This window comes from Rhinopithecus roxellana, chromosome 11, assembly GCF_007565055.1.
Source record: "Rhinopithecus roxellana isolate Shanxi Qingling chromosome 11, ASM756505v1, whole genome shotgun sequence".
Classification (NCBI taxonomy): Eukaryota; Metazoa; Chordata; class Mammalia; order Primates; family Cercopithecidae; genus Rhinopithecus; species Rhinopithecus roxellana.
The window spans coordinates 110,744,183-110,769,232 of NC_044559.1; the positions used below are offsets into that span (position 1 = coordinate 110,744,183).

A 25,050-nucleotide genomic window follows, 5' to 3' on the forward strand; every position below is an offset into this window, starting at 1 on the left:
TGCCACAAAGATACTCCTCGAGAAGAACAACTCCAAGACACATAATTGCGATATTCACCAAAGTTGAAATGAAGGAAAAAATCTTAAGGGCAGTCAGAGAGAAAGGTTGGGTTACCCACAAAGGAAAGCCCATCAGACTAACAGCAGATCTCTCGGCAGAAACTCTACAAGCCAGAAGAGAGTGGGGGCCAATATTCAACATTCTTAAAGAAAAGAATTTTCAACCCAGAATTTCATATCCAGCCAAACTAAGTTTCATAAGTGAAGGAGAAATAAAATCCTTTACAGACAAGCAAATTTTTAGAGATTTTGTCACCACCAGGCCTGCCTTACAAGAGACCCCGAAGGAAGCACTAAACATGGAAAGGAACAACTGGTACCAGCCATTGCAAAAACATGCCAAAATGTAAAGACCATCAAGGCTAGGAAGAAACTGCATCAACTAACGAGCAAATAACCAGTTAATATCATAATGGCAGGATCAAGTTCACACATAAAAATATTACCCTTAAATGTAAATGGACTAAATGCTCCAATTAAAAGACACAGACTGGCAAACTGGATAAAGAGTCAGGACCCATCAGTTTGCTGTATTCAGGAGACCCATCTCACATGCAGAGACATACATAGGCTCAAAATAAAGGGATGGAGGAAGATCTACCAAGCAAATGGAGAACAAAAAAAAGCAGGGGTTGGAATCCTAGTCTCTGATAAAACAGACTTTAAACCATCAAAGATCAAAAGAGACAAAGAAGGACATTACATAATGGTAAAGGGATCAATTCAACAAGAAGAGCTAACTATCCTAAATATATATGCATCCAATACAGGAGCACCCAGATTCATCAAGCAAGTCCTTAGAGACTTACAAAGAGACTTAGACTCCCATACAATAATAATGGGAGACTTCAACACCCCACTGTCAACATTAGACAGATCAACAAGACAGAAAGTTAACAAGGATATCCAGGAATTAAACTCATCTCTGCAGCAAGCAGACCTAATAGACATCTACAGAACTCTCCACCCCAAATCAACAGAATATACATTCTTCTCAGCGCCACATCACACTTATTCCAAAATTGACCACATAATTGGAAGTAAAGCACTCCTCAGCAAATGTACAAGAACAGAAATTATAACAAACTGTCTCTCAGACCACAGTGCAATCAAACTAGCACTCAGGACTAAAAAACTCAATCAAAACCACTCAACTACATGGAAACTGAATAACCTGCTCCTGAATGACTACTGGGTACATAACGAAATGAAGGCAGAAATAAAGATGTTCTTTGAAACCAATGAGAACAAAGACACAACATACCAGACACATTTAAAGCAGTGTGTAGAGGGACACATTTAAAGCAGTGTATAGAGGGAAATTTATAGCACTAAATGCCCACGAGAGAAAACTGGAAAGATCTAAAATGGACACTCTAACATCACAATTAAAAGAACTAGAGAAGCAAGAGCAAACACATTCAAAAGCTAGCAGAAGTCAAGAAATAACTAAGATCAGAGCAGAACTGAAGGAGATAGAGACACAAAAAACCCTCCAAAAAATCAATGAATCCAGGAGTTGGTTTTTTGAAAAGATCAACAAAATTGATAGACTGCTAGCAAGACTAATAAAGAAGAAAAGAGAGAAGAATCAAATAGACGCAATAAAAAATGATAAAGGGGATATCACCACCAACCCCACAGAAATACAAACTACCATCAGAGAATACTATAAACAACTCTACGCAAATCAACTAGAAAATCTAGAAGAAATGGATAATTTCCTGGACACTTACACTCTCCCAAGACTAAACCAGGAAGAAGCAGAATCCCTGAATAGACCAATAGCAGGCTCTGAAATTGAGGCAATAACTAATAGCCTACCAACCAAAAAAAGTCCAGGACCAGATGGATTCACAGCTGAATTCTACCAGAGGTACAAGGAGGAGCTAGTACCATTCCTTCTGAAACTATTCCAATCAACTGAAAAAGAGGGAATCCTCTCTAACTCATCTTATGAGGCCAACATCATCTTGATACCAAAGCCTGGCAGAGACACAACAAAAAAAGAGAATTTTAGACCAAGATCCCTGATGAACATCGATGCAAAAATCCTCAATAAAATACTGGCAAACCGGATCCAGTGGCACATCAAAATCTTATCCACCACGATCAAGTGGGCTTCATCCCTGGGATGCAAGGCTTGTTCAACATACGCAAATCAATAAATGTAATCCAGCATATAAATAGAACCAAAGACAAAACCACATGATTATCTCAATAGATGCAGAAAAGGCCTTTGACAAAATTCAACAGCCCTTCATGCTAAAAATGCTCAATAATTCGGTATTGATGGAACATATCTCAAAATAATAAGAGCTGTTTATGACAAACCCACAGCCAATATCATACTGAATGGGCAAAAACTGGAAAAATTCCCTTTGAAAACTGGCACAAGACAGGAATGCCCTCTCTCACCACTCCTATTCAACATAGTGTTGGAAGTTCTGGCTAGGGCAATCAGGCAAGAGAAAGAAATAAAGGGTATTCAGTTAGGAAAAAAAGAAGTCAAATTGTCCCTGTTTGCAGATGACATGATTGTATATTTAGAAAACCCCATCGTCTCAGCCCAAAATCTCCTTAAGCTGACAAGCAACTTCAGCAAAGTCTCAGGATACAAAATTAACGTGCCAAAATCACAAGCATTCTTACACACCAGTAACAGACAAACAGAAAACCAAATCATGAATGAACTTCCATTCACAATTGCTTCAAAGAGAATAAAATACCTAGGAATCCAACTTACAAGGGATGTAAAGGACCTCTTCAAGGAGAACTACAAACCACTGCTCAGTGAAATAAAAGAGGACCCAAGCAAATGGAAGAGCATACCATGCTCATGGATAGGAAGAATCAATATCGTGAAAATGGCCATACTGCCCCAGGTAATTTATAGATTCAATGCCATCCCCATCAAGCTACCAATGAGTTTCTTCACAGAATTGGAAAAAACTGCTTTAAAGTTCATATGGAACCAAAAAAGAGCCCGCATTGCCAAGACAATCCTAAGTCAAAAGAACAAAGCTGGAGGCGTCACGCTGCCTGACTTCAAACTATACTACAAGGCTACAGTAACCAAAACAGCATGGTACTGGTACCAAAACAGAGATATAGACCAATGGAATAGAACAGAGTCCTCAGAAATAATACCACACATCTATAGCCATCTGATCTTTGACAAACCTGAGAAAAACAAGCAATGGGGAAAGGATTCCCTATTTAATAAATGGTGCTGGGAAAATTGGCTAGCCATAAGTAGAAAGCTGAAACTGGATCCTTTCCTTACTCCTTATACGAAAATTAATTCAAGATGGATTAGAGACTTAAATGTTAGACCTAATACCATAAAAACCCTAGAAGAAAACCTAGGGAATACCATTCAGGACATAGGCATGGGCAAGGACTTCATGTCTAAAACACCAAAAGCAATGGCACCAAAAGCCAAAATTGACAAATGGGATCTAATTAAACTAAAGAGCTTCTGCACAGCAAAAGAAAGTACTATGAGAGTGAACAGGCAACCTACAGAATGGGAGAAAATTTTTGCAATCTACTCATCTGACAACAGGCTAATATCCAGAACCTACAGAGAACTCAAACAAATTTACAAGAAAAAAACAACCCCATCAAAAAGTGCGTAAAGGATATGAACAGACATTTCTCAAAAGAAGACATTCATACAGCCAACAGACACATGAAAAAATGCTCATCATCACTGGCCATCAGAGAAATGCAAATCAAAACCACAATGAGATAACATCTCACACCAGTTAGAATGGCAATCATTAAAAAGTCAGGAAACAACAGGTGCTGGAGAGGATGTGGAGAAATAGGAACACTTTTACACTGTTGGTGGGATTGTAAACTAGTTCAACCATTATGGAAAACAGTATGGCGATTCCTCAAGGATCTAGAACTAGAATTACCATATGACCCAGCCATCCCATCACTGGGTATATACCCAAAGGATTATAAATCATGCTGCTATAAAGACACATGCACACATATGTTTATTGTGGCACTATTCACAATAGCAAAGACTTGGAATCAACCCAAATGTCCATCAGTGACAGACTGGATTAAGAAAACGTGGCACATATACACCATGGAATACTATGCAGCCATAAAAAAGGATGAGTTTGTGTCCTTTGTAGGGACATGGATGCAGCTGGAAACCATCATTCTTAGCACACTATCGCAAGAACAGAAAACCAAACACCACATGTTCTCACTCATAGGTGGGAACTGAACAATGAGATCACTTGGACTCGGGAAGGGGAACATCACACACCGGGGCCTATCATTGGGGGCGGGGGGGAAGGATTGCACTGGGAGTTATACCTGATGTAAATGACGAGTTGGTGGGTGCTGACGAGTTGATGGGTGCAGCACACCAACATGGCACAAGTATACATATGTAACAAACCTGCACGTTATGCACATGTACCCTAGAACTTAAAGTATAATAATAATAAAAAAAGGGCACTGAGAATAAAATGATAGTGATAACAGAGTGCCACATGACTAAATAAATAATACTGTGCTGTCATTTCATATCCCATCTGCTTTCACATAAGAAAGTCACAGTCACCAACAAGCTTGTTAAGAAACTATAATTTCACACTCTTTACAAAAATAAATGATAAAACAAAATTATTTACAAAAAGAATGAAAGAAAATGGAAGCATTTTGGCTAAGTTTTGAATTTTAAGTCCCATCAATTAGAGTGGCCATAGGCTTCTAGAATATTTTTATGTTTCTGTTAAGGAATAATACTGTCTAGAATAGTGCTGTCCAATAGCACTTCAGCAATGAAAATGTTCTGATTTTGTGCTATCCAATATGGTAGTCACAGGTCACAAGTGGTTCTTTATTCTTTAGCATTTGAAATGTACCTAATGTGACTGAGAATCTGAATTTTTAACTTCTTTTTAAAAAAATAGACACAGAGTCTTGCTGTTTTTCCCAGGCTCATCTTGAACTCCTGGCTTCAAGCGATCCTCCCACCTCAGCCTCCCAAAGTGCTGGGATTACAGATGTGACCCACTGTACCTGGCCTTTAAAATTAATAATTTTAATCATTATAAGTTCAAATTTTAATAACCACATGTGCCTAGTGGTTGTAGTATTGGCACAGGTCTAAAAAAAATACAAAATTACAAAGATGACCTCAGTGAAAATAGATCATCACAGTTGAGTGATTTTTACAGTGCCAATAAGTACAAATAAAAGGCTTTTAAAACTTCGATTTCAATACGTTTACAACAGCAGTGGTCCCAGATCATGAGGCACTAATTGTATAGGAAAAGAGAGATAGATAAACAGGAGGAGGTAGACAGCGTTCATCTAATAGGAACTTTCAGTAGAGAATATCTAGACATCGGTAAAAATTTGCCAAAATGTCTAAAGATTAAAATGAAAGTAGCTAATACAGCTTTTAGTTTGCTTTATAACCTGATCAAAGTAGTCAACTTTTAGAGTAAGATGAGCAAGCTGAAAATTATCTGTATGGTTTTATATCTGTATATTGTTTATGAATTTATATTTTTTTATTAATTCATAGTGTTTAACTGTGAGGAGGGAGAAAGATGGGAAAAGAAGTTCTTACAACTTCTTTACATAGCAAAATAAATGATAATATTATTTACAAGAAGAATGAAAGTAAATGGAAGCATTTTGGCTAAGCTTTGAATTTTAAGACCAGTCAATTTGAGTGGCCATAGGCTTCTAGAATATTTTTATGTCTCTGTTAAGGAATAATACTGTCTAGAATAGTGCTGTCTAATAGGCCTCTAATGATAAAAATGTTCTGATTCTGTGCTGCCCAGTAGGGCAGGCACAGACCATTTATTTATTTATCTTTTAAAGTCCACAGTACTGTTGTCAGTCTATGACAAAGAATGAAAAGTTGAGTTCTGAGATTGATGAAGGAGGTCCAGGAAAACCCAGGAGACCTCACCCTCTTCCCAGGAATTGGATTTGGTTGTGCAGCTGAGGAGGCATGTTCTACTATTTTCCATTGCTGTGATTCTATACTCACCCTGCTTAGCTTCCTGTGTGCATTTAACTAAGGAAAGAAAGTCCTGACCCATTAACATAAATATTCAATTAACTTGATACTTAATCATTGTGGTTCCAGGGCCAGGTCATAGTCTCTTGGGAGTTTAGATCTTGTGGCTTTATCCACTGAAGCTCAATCACCTCTGAAATATTAAAAGACTACAATTTCCATGCTTGCAAACTCAAAAATCTGACCATAAATTATGATGGCCACACACCAGGCCTCAGGGGACTTCAGTGGCCAGCTGGTCTTCCATGCTTCATCCCTGACTTCCCTGTCTCCTTTGACAGTTCATACAAACCTGTTCAGTTCTGTAGAATGATGTACAGCACTCTCAACTACTTCATTAATAATAACAACATCTACGAAGCTCTTACCTAATGCCAGGCACTGTTCTAAGCATCTTACATTTATCTAACCTTACTTCATTGATGTGAGTGGGTCTTCCTATGAGTTAAGCAGTATCACATCCTCACTGTGGTGCACAGAGGTTAGAAAGTTCACCCAAGTTCATAGATGGGCAGAAGTAGATAATGGAGTAAGGACCCAAACTCAGGTGGTTTAGCCCCAGAGCCTGTACTCTCAGTCACTGAATATCTTGCCTTATACTAAATCATGCCTAGTAGAGTCATTTCTATTAGGAATTCTTTTATGCAATATTCCACAGTAAAATTTTTCCTTTTATTAAAGCATCACAAACAGCCTTTTGGCCAGATATGGAAATGATTTGGAAAGGAAAAATATAGTTGTATTGGTCAATCAAGCCATATCTTTTCCATATGTAGGCATCTTCTTAGCTAGTGTCTCTTTTATGAGAAGAAGATGTAAATCGGTACCATATATGCATATATTAATGTTACTACAAATGAGAATATTAAGAAAAGTAAAGGGAGTTTTTTGTTTTAATCCTATTGCCAACACTTTTCTTGCTGTCTTTATTACTCATTTTAACCTGTAGAGGAAAGCCTGATAAAAATTAAAGTCTTTGGAAACAATATATCCAGGAAACGTATAAGAAGCAAATTACCATTAGTTGACAGAGAAAAGTTTATTTTCTTAAGTAGTTATATTTCTCTTTACATGTGGTTTTCATTTACAATGTGTAGAAGAACAAACCTTTATTGACTTTAGAGGTATATTTTGGAACAAGTTCCAGGTTAAGATACTGTAAATTATGGCATACGGCTTTGAAGTATGAAAACAAATACTGTAGAAAAGGACTTATATATTATTTTAATACCACTCTGTCAGTTTTTGTTTGTTCGTTTGTTTGTTTGTTTTTTGAGATGGAGTCTCGCTCTGTCCCCCAGGCTGGAGTGCAGTGGTGTGATCTCGGCTCACTGCAAGCTCCGCCTCCCGGGTTCACGCCATTCTCCTGCCTCAGCCTCCCGAGTAGCTGGGACTACAGGCGCCCGCCACCATGCCCGGCTAAGTTTTTGTATTTTTAGTGGAGATGGGTTTTCACTGTGTTAGCCAGGATGGTCTCTATCTCCTGACCTCGTGATCCGCCTGCCTCAGCCTCCCAACACTGTCAGTTTTACAGTCAGAGTAGAAGGGTGGAAGTCCCCTGGGAAAGACAAGGAAAAGTAAGGACCGTTGGTCAATGTTACACCCGCCATTGGCTACCTCGAAGGCTGTTGGGAGCTGAGGGAGCAAGAGCTCTATTTTGTTAATGCCAGGACTGTGTTTCTCAAGTTCTCCATTGTGTCCCCAAGGATTGGAGTCCAGAGGACAATATCAGCAAGACATTATGAAGTTATAGAAAGTGTATTGCACACATACATCTATTGTTTATTAGTCCCGTAATTCTAATTGTAATCAGAATATGGTTTTGCTAATAAGATGCCAATAATGCTATTTGGTAGCAAAAAGGGGGGTAATACAAACCTTGGATGCAATGAAAAGAATAAGAGAATCTGCAACATTTTAGGAATATGTCCTAAGAGAAGCAGCCAGAATGATGAAATATCATGAGATCACAATGCCTACCCCTGCAAAGCCTTCCTGGACCCAGGAAGACAGGCACTTCTGTAGATTTTGTTCCCAACTGTATTGAAGTATCATACCTAGAGGATTGCACAGAGGCGCGTGTCAGTGTATGTGTGTATGTGTCTCAGAAGCAGAGTCTAGAGGATTCTCATGATAATAGATCTTATTTTCCAAGTGCTATGTGCCAGGCACTAAGACCTTTATGTAACTTATTCTGTTTTAAAGCATACGACAACAGGAATGAGTTGGATATTACAATTCCCATTTTGGAGCTAAAATGAGTTGGCTGAAGGCCCCCAGGGTCTTAACCACAAAGCTCTCAAGGCTGGGGGCAGATTTCTGCCATTAGCCCAGTTTCCTTCAAATTTGAAATTTCTGTGGGTCTGTGGACTCACTCATTTCTTTTCTAATCCTGTTTTATCTGAAGGAAATCACACCAAATGTCTGTTTCAAAATAAGTTTCTAAACTGAAAAATTGTCAAAGGTCATTTTTCACTTTTAACACAACCTTTCAATAATTGATAAACTTTAAAGAGATAAGATAAAATCCTGTTTTTAAAGAGAGAGAAGAGCTTTCAGTGGGGAATGAATTAGCATTTGGAATAAAGATGATGATTCCAGACTAGTCTCTTGATAGAACTGGAAAGGATAGGGACTTCTCATGTGCAATGGTCATCACCAGCCAATCTCATACACATATCTAATAGCTATCGCAGAACTTCCAGTTATTTTTGAAAATTCACTTCATTAATTAACATAAATGAGAGGCTGGCAAATGTAAATGGTAAGTATTTAAAAGAACAACCCAAACTATTTATTCATTAACTAGGCTATAAACATGCCATCTACATACTGGAAAAGCTAATAATTACTCTCTAATTGTGCTAATTATATAATGACAATGTTGTAAATGTTTGTTTATATAATGTTAGATTTCTCTGACTAATCTTATCATTAGTCAGACTTTGGACTTCTGCCATCGCGTATTCATGTATATACTGGTACATGCCAAACTGTGTGAACAATTTATTTTTATAACTGCTTGTTAAAGTGCTACTAATATTCAAATCAGAAACTTACCACATCCTTAGGAGGAGGCTCTACTTCCTTCTTTATCTTTTTACCCATCCTGGAAAAAAATGCAATATATGTTAAAGTGACATTTGCACATACATTTCTCAATTACCTGTGCCCTTGAGAGGAGGTTTCTTTTCTCCTTTAAATTTTTACCTCCTCAAACACAATGCAATACGTGTAGAAATTATCACATATATACAAATATGTCACCTACATCCCAATTTCAAACTCTGCAATTTTAAGGAACTTATTGATAAGATCATTGAGCGTTAGTCCTGACTTTCAGTTTAGAAAGGAGGTGAATATATTAGTGGCATAACTTAAATAACAGGAAATCATTTACCTTTTTTATAGCTTGCTTATGATGGGCCTAAGAGACTAAGCCCATCAGGTTTCTTTCGAGACCTGCAAGAGTGTGTATGCCACAAAGGCAGAGGTTTTTGTCTATTTTCTTGCACTGATGTATCCCAAACACCTACAACAGTGTCTGGTACATAATCGGCATTTGATATTTATAAACCTCATTGACTCCATTTTTCCTAGGAGTAAAGATCTTATAAATGGTATACAAAATCTACCAGATCTGAGTCAACATTTTTGTCCTTTCCCTGGATAACAAAAAGTTTTCTCTCGTATAATCCACAGCTCAGTAAAAAAGCAATAAAAAAATCTGAAGAGATACATTCTGGGAAAACTGAGGTTACTTCCTTTCTACTTGTCCTCATATATCCATGTCTGTGTGGAAAAAGTGAAAGGAATGGGATTTATGCTTGTTAACATACCACAGAGGAGTAACCCAGCCAGGGTTCAAAGAACTTTTCAGGCCGGGCGGGTGGCTCACGCCTGTAATCCCAGCTCTTTGGGAGGCTGAGGTGGGTGGCTCATGAGGTCAGGAGTTTGAGACCATCCTGGCCAACATAGTGAAATCCTGTCTCTACTAAAATTACAAAAATCAGCTGGGTGTGGTGGCATGTGCCTTGTAGTCCCAGCTACTCAGGAGGCTGAGGCATGAGAATCACTTGAACCTGGGAGGTGGAGGCTGCAGTGAGCCGAGATCATGCCACTGCACTCCAGCCTGGGCAACAGAGTGAGACTCTATCTCAAAAAAATAAAACAAATAAAAAAAAATTTCAAGATGTTAATGTCTATTAGAATAACCCAGGAAATCTATCTAGTTTTCTTCAATGAGAGTTTGTGGAATTATGTTCGTCATCAGAGCCATCTTAAACGGTATATCGTAGGAGCAATCTTAAATGGTATATCGTAGCCTTAAGGAAATTACCATAGTCTCAGTAGAAATCCTAGGAAGTAGAAAATCCTTGGGGAGAATCTACAGTGTCAGGGTTAGCTCAAATTGCATGTCAAGGATCAAAAGCAACTCCTAGCATTAGAGACACCAGAATTTATCACATACATTAAAAAGCCACGTCTTCATAGAAACTCCTAGATGCTTCTGAAAGGCATCTATTCCAGGTCTCTAACTTCAGACCACACTACTTTTAAGACTTTTGAGGATCTGTGCAAGCTTATTCACACTATAGCCAATATATTAAAATGTTAAAATGTGCCTGCATCGCCCATTAAATGTCATTTGCATCATAAAAACTTTTGAAATTTGTATTTGAAATTACTCAGCAAACAGTACATACACCTGGAAATTCTTGTAAAATGAGAAAATTGTTTTCAAATGTAATAAAACATTTATATTAATAAAACATTTAATTAACACTAATTTTTCAGTTCTCTTTTCATATTTGAGAGCCAATATAAGCATTTTTTTCCAAATCTCAAACATCTTCCTTAGGTGCTTGAAAAGTGAACAGGCCCTAGACCTTGTGCCTATAATATTTCAGGCAGACATGCAGAAACTATTCTGGGCAAATGAGAATCTATCCTACAATTAATCTCTAGGGAAAAAAAAAGAGTTTATAGCACTCTATAACCAGTTCCAAGACAGAGCAGCCTTTGATTTATAAAAGAATTGCTTATGAATAATATTCAGGAAGCAATTAAATTACACCTGCATAAAGTTGTTTTAAATCATCTGATTTTCATATAGGAACTAATTTTTCCTACTTCAGGATAGTGTTTTTGAGCAATTGCATAGTGCAGAGGTTAGAAGAGCTTACACAGACAGTATTGCAATGATAGAGTGTCTCCTAAGCTAGAGAATGAAGTTGCTTTATCATGACCCGGCATGGTGGCTCACTCCTGTAATCCCAGCACTTTGGGAGGCTGAGGCGAGTGGATCACTTGAGGTCAGGAGTTCAAGACCAGCCTGGACAACATGGCAAAACCTTGTCTCTACTAAAAATTCAAAAATTAGCCTGGAGTGGCAGTGGCATGTGCCTGTAGTCCCAGCTACTGGGGAGGCTGAGGTAGGACAAACACTTGAGGCTGGGAGGCGGAGGTTGCAATGAGCTGAGATCACACCATTGCACTCCAGCCTGGGTGACAGAGCGAGACTCTGTCTCCCCCCAGAAAAAAGCCTATGTGTTTTATCACCATACTGGGTATGATAGTTAATGGAGGAGAGACTGAACAGCTGACAGAGGCCAGTGGCAATGAGCTACGGAGATGACCCTTATGAGGGTAATACATTTCACTGTGGAGAATTTGGAAAACAAGGGCACAACAAATAAAATAAAAATCACCTAAAGATAAGCTCAGAGAGATCAATAGTATTTCTTTTCTTTTTCTTTTTTTTTTTTTTTTTTTTTTTTTTTTTTTTTTTGAGACAGAGTCTCACTCTGTTGCCCAGGCTGGAGAATGGCCTGATCTCAGCTCACTGCAACCTTCACCTCCCAGGTTTAGGTGATTCTTCTGCTTCAGCCTCCTGAGTAGCTAGGATTACAGACACTCGCCACCACGCCCAGCTAATTTTTGTATTTTCAGTAGAGACAGGTTTCCCCACATTGACCAGGTTGGTCTCAAACTCCTTACTTCAGGCGATCCACCTGCCTCAGCCTCCCAAAGTGCTGGGGTTACAGGCATGAGCCACCGTGCCCGGTTTTGTGTGTTTTTCTAAAGCGATTTTAATATCTCTGCCTGAATTTCTATCCCCTACTTTCACCTTCCCTTCCTGGGTTCATATTCCTACTAAATTCTTAAATTAACAAATAAACTCGTGACGTCTCAGTTTCCCTTCATTGCTTCAGTCATCTCCAGTGGATTAGCATAACATGCCATTTCAAATATTTTAAAATCCATTAGCTATCTAGCCAGTCTCTGATTATTAAAATTTGTTTCTAATTTTCTGCAAATATAGACAGGGCTGCAACGAACGTCCTTGGACATAAAATTTTCATCCATATCCCCAACTATTTCTTTAGGATAAATCTCTAGCAGTAAATTAACTGTGTGAAAACTTCAGGGCATTGGATATGCAAACAACTATTCTCTAAAAATGCATCTTCTTGACTACTGGAGCCATTTTTTTTTTCCACAAGTTGATTGGTCCTTTGTATTTGTTCCTCGTGAACGTTCAGCCTATGATTTTAAATATTTTCTAATGAGTTCTGCTTTCAGAATATTTAAAGAGGAGGAGGGCTCGAGAAATCGAGGCTACTTCCGAGTTGCTCATGGTCAAGTAACGGAATCTGACTTGATCTCACCTCAGATCCCCTCTTGGGCCTCAGTTTTGTCACCTGTTGAATGGGAGATGGTGGAATGCTTACGAAACCCACCCCAAGCCCCGTCTAACCCTACAGGCACGGGCAGAAACCAACAACGCCCAGCAAGGTGTTGCCTCACTGACCCCAGCAGTCTGCGCCCACGTGGCATCTTCTCCTTTCCCAGGTTTTCCCAGGTAGGAGGCTTTGGGCCTCCCTACCCTGAGGGGCTAACTTTACCTGCCGGGAGATCCCGCCGAGTAGCTGCTCCGCAAACCCAGCAGACGCCCTGGGCGCGAACCCCCAGTCCCTTGTTGTGCCTCGTTGCTAGGCGACGCCTCGCCGCGCCTGCGCGCCTGAGCCCTGGGAACGCACGGGGCTGCGAGGGCACCCATTGTCCCTCCGAGGGCAGCGGTCAGTGCGGGAGGAGCCAAGTGCGTCCGCGATTACCTGAATCCAGTGCTTTAGGGGAGAATGGAAACTGGGGGTGGAAGCTGTAAATCAGGAGGCAGTTTAGCCTCGGCTTCTGGCCCAAGGACTGGCTGTAGGTTCAAATATGCAAACACTATTGCATTCTTCCAAATACAGGCGTCAGCCAGAATCTCTGTGCAGATGAAACCCACATTAGCCAACTCCCGCCCAGGCTCCGTTAAGCTGCAGACCTGCACTGCCACGTTTCCCTGCACTAGGATGTCCTATCCGTTCCCACAGAACTTCTCATGGCCCTTCAAAGCCCATTCTCTTCCTCTTTCTTTCCTTTTCCTGCCATTCTTCCAATCGCCTTGACTCAGAAGGAACTTCAATTTCCCTTCGTTCTCCCATGCCCCCCAACCACAGTCATCACTTCAGCCACTTCTTGGCGGCTTACATTTTGTTTCCTGCTTGTTCCCGTTCTCATATCTTTACTGTCACTTCAATCCAGCTCGTCATTTTTTGGCCTTCTGGCTGATGACTTGAGTTCCTCTCTCCTTACAGTTCTTTCTATATATCACAGGCAAATCGGCCTTCCAGAAATCATCGTTCCAGTCTTGTCACTTCCCTAATCAAATGTCAGCGGCATCCTAAGATAAATTTTCAACACATTGGCCTGGAATTCAAGACTGTCTGCTCCATCTCTATTCCATCTGTGCAACCTCATTTTCAAATGCTCTCCACCACCCAAGCTCCAGCCAAACTTACTGTTACCAAAATTTTCCACACTTTTCTCTAGATTTTTTTGCTTATCTGTTCATCACTTCATTTTTCAACAAATGCTTATAAAGTAGCTTCTATTTTCCAGGTCATGTGCAACACCTGGAATATTCTTTCATTTCCACTTAATTACGCCCAGCTCAAATGCCATCTTCATAAAATACTTTTTGATTGCTTTTAGCAAAAAGTCTCTCCCTCTCCTCTTTGACTTTGCAAATTCCATCTCCTACCGGCCCCTGTTGGTCTCCCAGTCCTGAGAATGATAGATGCTTCTTATAATTGCTACTTTTATATATCTTATGTTCTCTTCTCACCCTTTAAGTTGCCTGATAAACAGCTTTATAACAATTATTTGTATTCAGTTTTCCATGATCAAATACCCTTTGTGATTTCTGTATAGAAAAGATCTTAAGTAATGGTCATGGAAGTAGGAAAAGGATTAAGACCAAGTAGTATCAAGGAAACCAAGGAGGGAGTTTCAAGAATATAAGCGTCATCAAGTGTTATATGATTGGACTTTGAATAATATACACCTGTATCTTCCAGCTGCTCCCTGTCTTCCATGATTTTTCCTGTCAGTATATAATTATGTGGAAGCCTCTCCCATGCCTCAACTAAAATGCAAAAACAAATAAAATATCTTTGATCTTGTTGTTCCTTCTAACCATTATTCTATTGTTCGCTTTCTCTTCTTGGTCATGACTTTTCAAAAAAAGTAGCCAGCATTAGATACTTACACATTTTTAACTTCCTATTCACTCTTCAGACTATAGTGACCTGTTTTTGTCCCAGCACTAAAACTATCCATATCCATTGGATGCTTCTTAGTCCTCATCTTGCTTAACATTGCTGCTGTATAAAACACTCAATGACACCTCATTCTTGAAACCCTTTTCTTAGTTTCCTTGATACTACTTGTTCTTGATCTTCCTTCTACTTTCTTTTATGACCATCATTTAATATCTTTTCTATACAACAGGGTCTCTCTATGCTGCCCAGGCTTGTCTTGAATTCCTGGCCTCAAGGAATCCTCCTGACTCAGCCTCCTGAGTAGCTGGGATTACAGGCACATATGCCCAGTTGTGGTTTTTTTTTTACAGAATCTTAAATGTTGAAATTTCCGAGGGATCTGTCCCTTGCTCTCTTTTCACACTATGTGCTTTTCTAGGTGATCTTATTTATATTTGTGACTTCAACTATTCCACATATGTAGCTCCCCATCAGACTCTGATACTGAACTCTAGACCCATATATCCTTCTACTTGCTACACAGTTCCACCTGGATACCCACAGGCACGTCAGTCATCAACACTACCCACCTAAACTCATCATTTTCCCAGTATAGACATGTTCTTCCAATTATCTAGGGGTACCAACAGGTGTTCTACCCAAAGAGACCACCAAGTCTGACAGGCATCCTAGACTTATTTCCCTTTTCATACAGTTAATTATTTGATTCCCCTAAAAGTTTTTTGAATTTATTCTTACCTTTCCATTCCCATAGCCCAAGTACAGAAAGTCACTGTCCTTTACCTGAGTTCATCTAACAAGCCTTCTGGCACATCTTCCATCCTCTAGACTTGTCCTAGCTTCAATTCATCGTCTCCAAGACAATCAAAGTAATCATTCTAAGATGCAAATTTAATTTGTCTGTGTCCTTGCTGGCTTCAATAGCTCTAACACATAAATGATGAAATGCAACAAGATTCTTAAATTGACACCCAAGATCTTTTCTTGTTCTGACTGCTTCCTACTACAATAGCTTCTGTCATTGTTCAAAAATACAGCAAACTGCTCAGCATTCTCCAAGTACACCATGACATTTTGTGCCCTTCACTCCCCTAATCACCCTGAAAACCACTTATTCATCTTTCAAATTTTAACTCAGTCATCATTTCCTCCAAAAAGTCTTTATTAGCTTTTTCAGACAGAGTGAAGCATTTCTCATTTGTTGCTATAGCTGTACCTTACGCTTGCTCTGTTGTTTTCACAAGATATTGTAATTTATTTGTTTACATGTATGTCTCCCCACCTCGGCTGTTTCTAAAGTAACTAAATTTTTTTAATACTATGTTTTTCAAGTAACTAAATTTTTTTAATACTATGAGACAGGCAATTATGAAGTGGTTAAAGCGCACCATTAAATCCACACCACAATCCTGTGAGGTCTGAATGAAGTACAGGGTGATTAGCAGAAGGTCACTCTACTAGTAAACGGTAAAGACAGGACTTGAACTAAAGTCAGCTTGACTTTTATAGCCATGTTCTGCACCAATACATCATACCAGCCCATCCTGAAATTACAGTGTTATAACAAGTTGTGATGTGTTTTTATTAAATAATTAAAACTACTGCTTTAATTCTTGTTTTATAGAGTTAGTCTTTGCTGAGTATGTCAAATTTGGGCAGGGGGTCATATTTATTTTAACATATACAGTTGGATGGGTTTGGACAAGGGTTTGCAGTTGTGTAACCATCACCCCAGGGAAGTTTCAGAGACCATCTCCATCATCCCAAATTTCCCTTATGCCTCTTTGAAGTCAAATCTCTCCCTCTAACCAACTTCCCTGGGAACAACTGCTCTGTTTTCTCTCCCTATCATTCTGACTTTTCCAGAATGTCTTATAAACAGAACCATGCAATATGCTGCCTTTTGTGTCTGGCTTCTTTAATTTAGCATAGTTTAGGAGATTTGTCCATGGTGTTGCATTTATCCATAGCTTGTCTCACTTTATGGCTGAGTGGTATTGCACTGCATAGATGTACAATATTCATTTGCTGATTGATGGGCATTCTGGTACTTTCCAGTTTAGGACTGTTATAAATAATTGTGGTTAAATATACAAGGTTTTGTGTGAACATGTTTCTCCTTTTTGGAAAAATACCCAGGAGTGGAATTTCTGGGTCTTATGCCATGTGTATGTATAACGTTATACCAACCTGCCAAATTTCTTTCCAAAGGAATTATACTGTATTTGCATTCCCACCAGCAAAAATGAGAGAGGCCATTGCTTCATATGCTCTACAGCACTTGATGTTGTCAGTCCTTTTAATTTTAGCCATTTTAGTGGGAGTGTAATGGTATCTCCCTCTGGGTTTAATTTGCATTTCCTTCATGACTGGTGATGATGATCTCATTCTATGTGATTGTTAGCCATTTCTGTACCTTCTTTTGTGAAGTACCTGTTCAAATATTTTTCCTACTTTTATTTGGATTGTTTGTATTCTTGAGTTGTAAGAGTTCCCTGTGTATCCTGGATACAGGTCATCTGTCAGATCTACATTTTGGACATATTTTCTGACAGTGTGTGGCTTATCTTTTTGTTTCTTAAAAAATGTCTTATGTACACCAGACGCTTTCAGTTTTGATAAAGTCCAATTCATTCATTGTTTCAAAGGTTAGTCTTGTTTTGTTTTATTTCATTTTACTTTTGCCCTACCTAAGAAATCTTTGCCGAGTCCAAAGGGAAAAAAATAGACTTCCTTTTATGTTTTGTTTTAGAAGTCTTCCAGTTTTGATTCTTACATTTGGGTCTATGATCCATGTCACATTAGTTGCTGTATATGATATGAGATGGTTTAAGAATCACAATTTTGCATATGAATGTCCAAATGCTCTAGTACCACTTGAAGAAAACACTATTCTGTATGTATTGAATTACTTTGGCATCTTTGTCAAGAATAAATTTGCCCTTTGTAAGTGGATCTATTACTGGAATCTATTCTGCTTCCTTGATCAATATATCTGTCCTCACACTAATATCACCACCTTTTGCTTATTGTAGCTTACAGAAAGCCTTTAAATCAAATAACAGGAGTTATCAAAAAGAACAAATTTGTTATTTTTCAAATTGTTTTGGCCATTGTATGTCCTTTGCATTTTCCTACATGTTTCAAAATTAGCTTGTTAATTTTCATCAGAAAATCTGCTGGAATTTTGATAAGAATTACATTTAATCTATAGATAAATTCAGGAAGAATTGACATCTTAATAATCTTGAGCTTTCCAAATTATTAACATAGTATAGCTCCTTATTTATTTGAGTATTTTAAAATTTATTTCTTCTTGTGTAGGTCTCACACATTTTTAAAAGCTTGCATCTGAGTATTTTTGTAAGTTCTTATGGTATTGTAAAGAGTATTTTTTAAATTTCAATTTTGAAATGGTTATTTCTAGTATAAGAAATACATTTTATTTTTTATATTGATCTTGTCTACTGTGATCTTGTTAAGCTCACTTATTCTAGGAAAATTTTTTGTAGATTCATTAGGATTTTTTGTGTAGATGATCGTGTTATCTACCATTAAAGACATTTTTCTTCCAATCTGGTTATCTTTCTTTTTGAAAAAAAAAAATTGTCTTGCCCTGTTGCTCAAGGTAAAATCTTTAATACAATTTTGAATAGAAGTGGTGTAAAAGAACATCTTGCCTCATGCCAGATCTTAGGGAGAAAGCATTCAGCATTTACCATAAACTATATAAGCTTTTAAAATGTGCCCTTAATCAAGTCAAGAAAATTTCCTTCCAATCCTTGTTTGCTGGTGAATTACTGTAGTGAATTAAGTTAAAATCTGTCAACTGTGTTTGCTAACATCTACTTTAATAATTATATGGTTTTTCCTCTCTGCTCTGTTAACATGCTGATATTACATGGAATTATTTTCAAATGTTGAACCAACCTTGCATTCCTGGGTAAAGTCCCACTTGGATATTATGCATTACCATTTTACACAAAACTGGATTTGATTTGGTAATATTCAGTTAAAGATCTTTGCATCTATACTCATGAGGGACTTTGGTCTATAGCTTTCTTTTCTCATAATATCTTTGATCATGGTTTCATGATAATGCTGGCCTCAGAAAATAATTTGGGAAGCATGTCCTCTTCTTCAATTCTCTGGAATTGTTTATGTAGAATTGGTAAGTTTTCTCCCTTTAATATTTGGTGGAATATATCAGTGAAGCTATCTTATTTTTTCTGTGGAAAGGTTTTTAATTATGAATTTTATTTTTAGTAGGTACACAGCTATTCAGGTTATCTATTTCTTCTTCAGTGAGCTTTGGTAGTGTATGTAATTAGAGGAATTTGTTCAGTGTACATAAGTTGTCAAATTTATTGGTATGAATTTCTTCATAGTATTTCCTCAACTTATTCTTTTAATATCTGTATTATCTATAGTGATGTCCCACTTTCATTTGTGATATTGCTAATTTGAAAATGGATTCAGTCACTTCTCAAAAGAAGACATTTATGCAGCCAACAGACACACGAAAAAATGTTCATCATCACTGGTCATCAGAGAAATGCAAATGAAAAACACAATGAGATACCATCTTACACCATTTAGAATGGTGATCATTAAAAAGTCAGGAAACAACAGATGCTGGGGAGGATGTGGAGAAATAGGAACGCTTTTACACTGTTGGTGGAAGTGTAAATTAGTTCAACCATTGTGGAAGACGGTGTGGTGATTCCTCAAGGATCTAGAACTAGAAATACCATTTGACCCGGCAATCCCGTTACTGGGTATATGCCCAAAGGATTATAAATCATGCTACTATAAAGATACATGCACACATATGTTTATTGTGGCACTATTCACAACAAAGACTTGGAACCAACTCAAATGCCCATCAATGATAGACTGGATTAAGAAAATGTGGTACATACACACCATGGAATACTATGCAGCCATAAAAAAGGATGAGTTCATGCCCTTTGTGGGGACATGGCTGAAGCTGGAAACCATCATTCTCAGCAAACTGTCACAAGAACAGAAAACTCACTCATAGGTGGGAGTTGAACAGTGAGAACACTTGGACACAGGGAGGGGAACATCACACACTGGGGCCTGTCAGGGGTTGAGGGGCTGGGGGTGGGGATAGCATTAGGAGAAATACTTAATGTAAATGATGAGTTGATGGATGCAGCAAACCAACATGGTACATGTATACCTATGTAACAAACTTGCACGTTGTGCACATATACCCTAGAACTTAAAGTATAATTAAAAAAAGGATTCAAAATTATATATCCATACAACAACCTGCAAATGAAAGTTTATAACAGCTTTATTTATAATTACTAAAAACTAGAAGCAGCCAAGGGGGATTGAATAAACAAACTGGTATATTCTTACAATTGAATACTATTCCTCAATAAAAGTAATGAGCTATTAATTTACATAATAAAATTGATGCATCATAAATTGACTTTGCTGAGTGAAAAAGGCCAAACCAAAGAGGCTACAAAATTCTATGACTCCATTCATGCTACATTTTTAAAACGGCAAAGTTGTAGGGATGAAAACAGACTAGTGGTTGCTAGAGTTTTATAGCAGGAAGAGCATTTGACTAGGGGAAGCATAGAGAAATGGGGAATTTTTAGGGTGATTGAAATAATATGATCTTGTAGTTGTAGATACATGAGGCTATACTTTTGTTAAAACCCATAGAACTTTACAGCATAAGAAGTGAACCTAAATGCATGCAAATTTTAAAAAAGTAATCAGGGGATTGGAAGAGCCTAGGATGGAAAACAGACTGTGATTAAAGAACTTAACTGTGTTACAGATGTGTGACATAACCTCACTGAAGCAGGCAGAGAAAATGAACTGATCTAATTAACTTTGGGAAACCATGTTTTGAATGGAAACTCTAATACTAAAAGCAAATGGAACAGTAAATAAATAGTGTATTCTACCAGGCAAAGTTGTTTCTCATAGAGTTTATGAAGGTTAATAATTCTGGAGTGATTGTACATTTATTTTGGGGTTGAGCAAATATATACATATATGTTAAGTGGTGGGAGCCATGTTTCCTACTATTGTAAAGAAAAGTTACAGATAAGCAAGGCAGAGGACTAAAACAAACTATGTAGATTGGATCAGAATCAGTGCAAACTCATGTTTTAGCCTAACATATGCACAGATGAATAGATACAGAAATAATCATAAATGTGTTTCTATGGGTCAGTATACATTCATATATTCCCTAATTCTGTCTACTAAGAGGACTTAGAGGCAGTGACATTACAGTAATAAGTACATCTAGCACCCAGGTCTTTGTTTCTAATAGCATTCTCCAACAAAGGAAACCAGGCACCTTGGAAAAATAGTTTATTCTAAGTCTGGGGCATGATATGTACAAGATGAACCCGGAGCATCTTGTATTCCCAGAATGTAAGGAAGTGCTCAGAAAACAAAAAGATGAGGGTATGTTAGAAGGACACAAGAGTCAACCTGAAGGAGCTTTTAGAGATCAAAGCTGGCAGCATTTGAGCATCCAGATAAATAGCATAGTACTGGACTATAACATGAAGTATTAAATAAATACCCATGAGTCCATATTGATTTAAATAAATAATTGAATAAATAAATGGGGATGAGGAAACAAATCGCCCTTACAGAAGACTTCCAAATGTTTTATGTAGATAATCCTCCTCAGAGGTATAGCTTAACTCTTCCTATATCCCCACTCTTGAGTGTAAACTGCTCTTTGTGACTTGCTTCCAAAGAGTAGATTATGCAAAGGAGAGAGGGGCAGTAACTTTAGAGTACAGAACCTGGCAAACAATGCCTCATCCAGGTGGTCAAGGTTAACATTATCCATGATAAGTCATGTTTGTAGAATGTAGCTTGGTAAGATGTTATGGTGACTGGGCATGGTGGCTCAGGCCTGTACTCCCAGCACTTTGGGAGGCCAAGGTGGGAGGATAACTTGAGTCCAGGACTTTAAGACCGCTCTGGGCAACATAGTGAGACTCCATCTCTACTAAAAACAAAAAATTTGCCAAGAGCAGTGGCATGCATCTGTAGTCCCTGCTACTAGGGAGTCTGAGGTGGGAGGATCACTTGAGCCCAGGAGGTTGAGGCTGCAGTAAGCTGTGATTGTACCACTGGACTCCAGCCTGGATGACAGATCAAGACCCTGTCTCAATTAATAATAATAATAATAATAATAATAATAATAATAATAATAATAAAGCAACAAAGATGTGATGAGAACAGCACTTCACCTCTGCAGTCTTCCTTCCGAAACCCATGACCCCAGTCTAACCATGGAAACACATCAGAAAAACCCAAATTAAGAAACATTCTGAAAAGCAGAAAAAAGACATTAGGGGGAAACTAGTAAAATCTGAACAAACTATGGAGTTTAGTTAACAGTCATGTTGCAATGTTGGTTCCTTTGTTGTGGCAAACGTATCATAGTAGTATAAAATGCAAACAATGGGAACTGGGTGAGGCACATATGGAAACTATCCTATATTTACAACTTTTCTGTAACTCTAAAACTATTCTAAATTTAAAACTTCGTTTTAAAAAACATACTGCAATTTCACCCTGCTCTTTGTTAAATCTTGCTATCTGTTTATTAAAGAAACCGGGTAACTTATTTGTCCTTTTTTTCCTGATTGTTTTCCATAATGCCATTTAACATGGTGGTCTGTAGGCTGTTTTATTCTATAAATGGGTGTTTATATCCAGAGAGTGATACATTCAGGTGCAATTTTTGATATTAACCCATTACAGGCAATGCTGTATATTTCCTACTGTGTCACATCAGAAAACATAAAATTTCTTGATATCTCCCTTTTAATGACTTAATGAGTGGGTTCAGGTGTTATTAGCCTGATGTCTTCACTATAAAATTCCACTCAGTTTTCTTTTTTATCTAGTAGCTTGAGTAGCCATTGAGCATAATTTTCTGGGTCCATTATTTCATTAGATGTTTGCAGAATGGTGATCTTCTATGTCCTCCATTACTTCTGAATTTATTAGTTATAGTTCTAAGATCTTTTCTTATCAACTATCTGATTAACAGGAAATACAGTTCATATAGGAAAGGCAGGATAAATGTTTAATTCTTTTCTTATTTTCACCAGTTTTTTGGGGTAATGCATTGTTACCCAGAACCTCCAAAGGTAATGAGTTTTGGTTCTTTGTTTATTAGCAATATGAGCACATGTTTTTCTAACAGATATATTAAAATCAATCATAGTCACTATTCTTTTTGATAAATTGTCCTATATTGGTCAGTGCGAGCCCTGTTTTAAAATTTTTGTTTATTTATTTGTTTGTTTTAGAGACAAGGTCTGGCTCCATTACCCAAGCTGCAATGTAGTAGTGTGATTATAGCTCACTGCAACCTCAAATTCCTGGGCTCAAGTGATCCTCCCACCTGAGCCTCCTGAGTAGCTAGGATTATAGGCACACAGCTAATTAAAAAAAAAAAAAATGTGAAAACTAGGTTTCACCCTGTTGCCCAGGCTGGTCTCAAACTTCTGACCTCAAGCAATTTTCCTGCCTCTGCCTCCCAAAGTATTGAGATTACAGGTGTGAACAACTTACCCAGCCTGAGATCCCCTTTAATTTCTGGTGTCCTTTTGATGCGGCTCCAGTAGCCTTTGATAGCTTCCCAGTTCTTTAGTATGAAACACGTTTCCAGCTCATCTTACATATTTTATGTCCCCAAACTGGAATCCAAAGAACCTAGGTTCATTATACTGGAAAATGACATTTAGAGACCGTAATCTAGACACTAGGTTGCTCATTGCTCCTAGGTCAATCATTGCTTCTAGGCCTTTTCAGAAGCCTGGTGAAGCTGTACATTCAGCACACATTATAAACCAGAAATCCATAGGTCCAGACTCTGGATACGAGAGGCAAGATAATCAGTGTGTGGAAGTCATAGGAACTCTCTTGTCCTGTAGCCATGGCTTCTACTAGGCATTTAAAACTCTAAACCTATCCTTTTTGTCTCAGAACTAACAGGTATAACCAGAAGTAATCTGCCCATCCCATGTCCCTTGTAGTTCTTTTGTTCACCACATTGTGCTATGGCAGTAGCCACTGGGTCTTTCAAAATTGTGTCCAATATGTCCTGGGCAACAAAACGAGACCCTATCGCTACAAAAAAGTTAGCCAGGTGTGGTGTGGCACATGCCTGTGGTCCCAGCTACTTGGGAAGCTGAGGTGGGAGGATGACTTTAGCTGAGGAGTTGGAGGCTGCGCTGAGCTATGATCATGTCACTGCAGTCCAGCCTGGGTGACAGAGTGAGACCCTGTCTCTTTAAAAAAATTGTATTTAAAAATTGGAAGTCATCTGTGGTTTTCTGGAAAGAAGTACCTATTGGACACTTTTCTTTTTTTTTTTTTTTTTTTTTTGAGACGGAGTCTCGCTCTGTCGCCAGGCTGGAGTGCAGTGGCGCGAGCTGGGTTCACTGCAACCTCCGCCTCTGGGTTCAAGCGATTCTCCTGCCTCAGCCTCCCAAGTAGCTGGGACTACAGGTGCATGCCACCATGCCTGGCTCATTTTTTGTATTTTTAGTAGAGGCAGTGTTTCACCATGTTGGCCAGGATGGTCTCAAACTCCAGACCTCGTGATCCTCCTGCCTTGGTCTCCCAAAGTGCTGGGATTACAGGCGTGAGCCACCGCACTTGGCCAGAGAGAAGAATTTCAGAATAATATTGCAGAAATGGGCAACCAAGAAAGTCAAGAGATCAGGAAGCTTAAGTCACTTTCAAGCAGAATAATGAGGATAATCTTGATTTGACATTTATATTCACTAATTTTTCTCCTCCTCACCCTAATTAGGCTAATTTTTTTTTTTTTTTTTTTTTTTGGTCTTGGAAAAGTTGTGAAGTGAAACAATAGTGCCTAGCAAATCAGGCCAGCTCCACCCCACAAAATTTATACCTCAAAGAGAAAAAGGTTTGAACTTCTTAAAGCATGTGCAAGTTCAAAATAAGAAACAAAATTCTCTTGTGAAATCAGATTCACCAGTATTACATTAAGTTCAGTTTCATAGCTAAAGCGAAGTTCCATGCATAATTGCAGAATCATTTAACTTAACAGCCTATGTGAAAATTTGTTTGAGAACAGCAAGGCAAAGTCATAGAAAAGATGTCACTTTTGTATAGTACCATTAGTAGATGCATTTATGACATGTGAGTTGACACAGAGGAAGCCACTACTCTAGAAAATATTTAAATCAAATAACGACTGATGACTCTATGGACATTTCTAGTAATGTGCAGTTAATAAATCTAGTTAGG

General features: G+C 38.2%; 1 protein-coding gene across 4 annotated transcripts in view; it reads right to left on the bottom strand.

Annotated features, from left to right (window-relative positions):
• Positions 1-13,128, bottom strand: part of ARMC3 (armadillo repeat containing 3) — a 123,982-nt gene extending 110,854 nt beyond the window's left edge. Inside the window, exons 1-2 of one of the 4 annotated variants that reach the window (XM_010367561.2) lie at positions 13,039-13,128; positions 9,191-9,239 (exon numbers count right to left, since the gene is read on the bottom strand). Coding sequence is in view for 3 of the 4 variants with exons in the window: in XM_010367559.2 (XP_010365861.1) it covers positions 9,191-9,238 (48 nt within the window). In the remaining variant the exon portion in view is untranslated. The remainder of the gene's footprint in view (positions 1-9,190; positions 9,240-13,038) is intronic. The other 3 variants (XM_010367559.2, XM_010367557.2, XM_010367560.2) reach the window with 3 other exon arrangements.
• Positions 13,129-25,050: the final 11,922 nt, after the last annotated feature.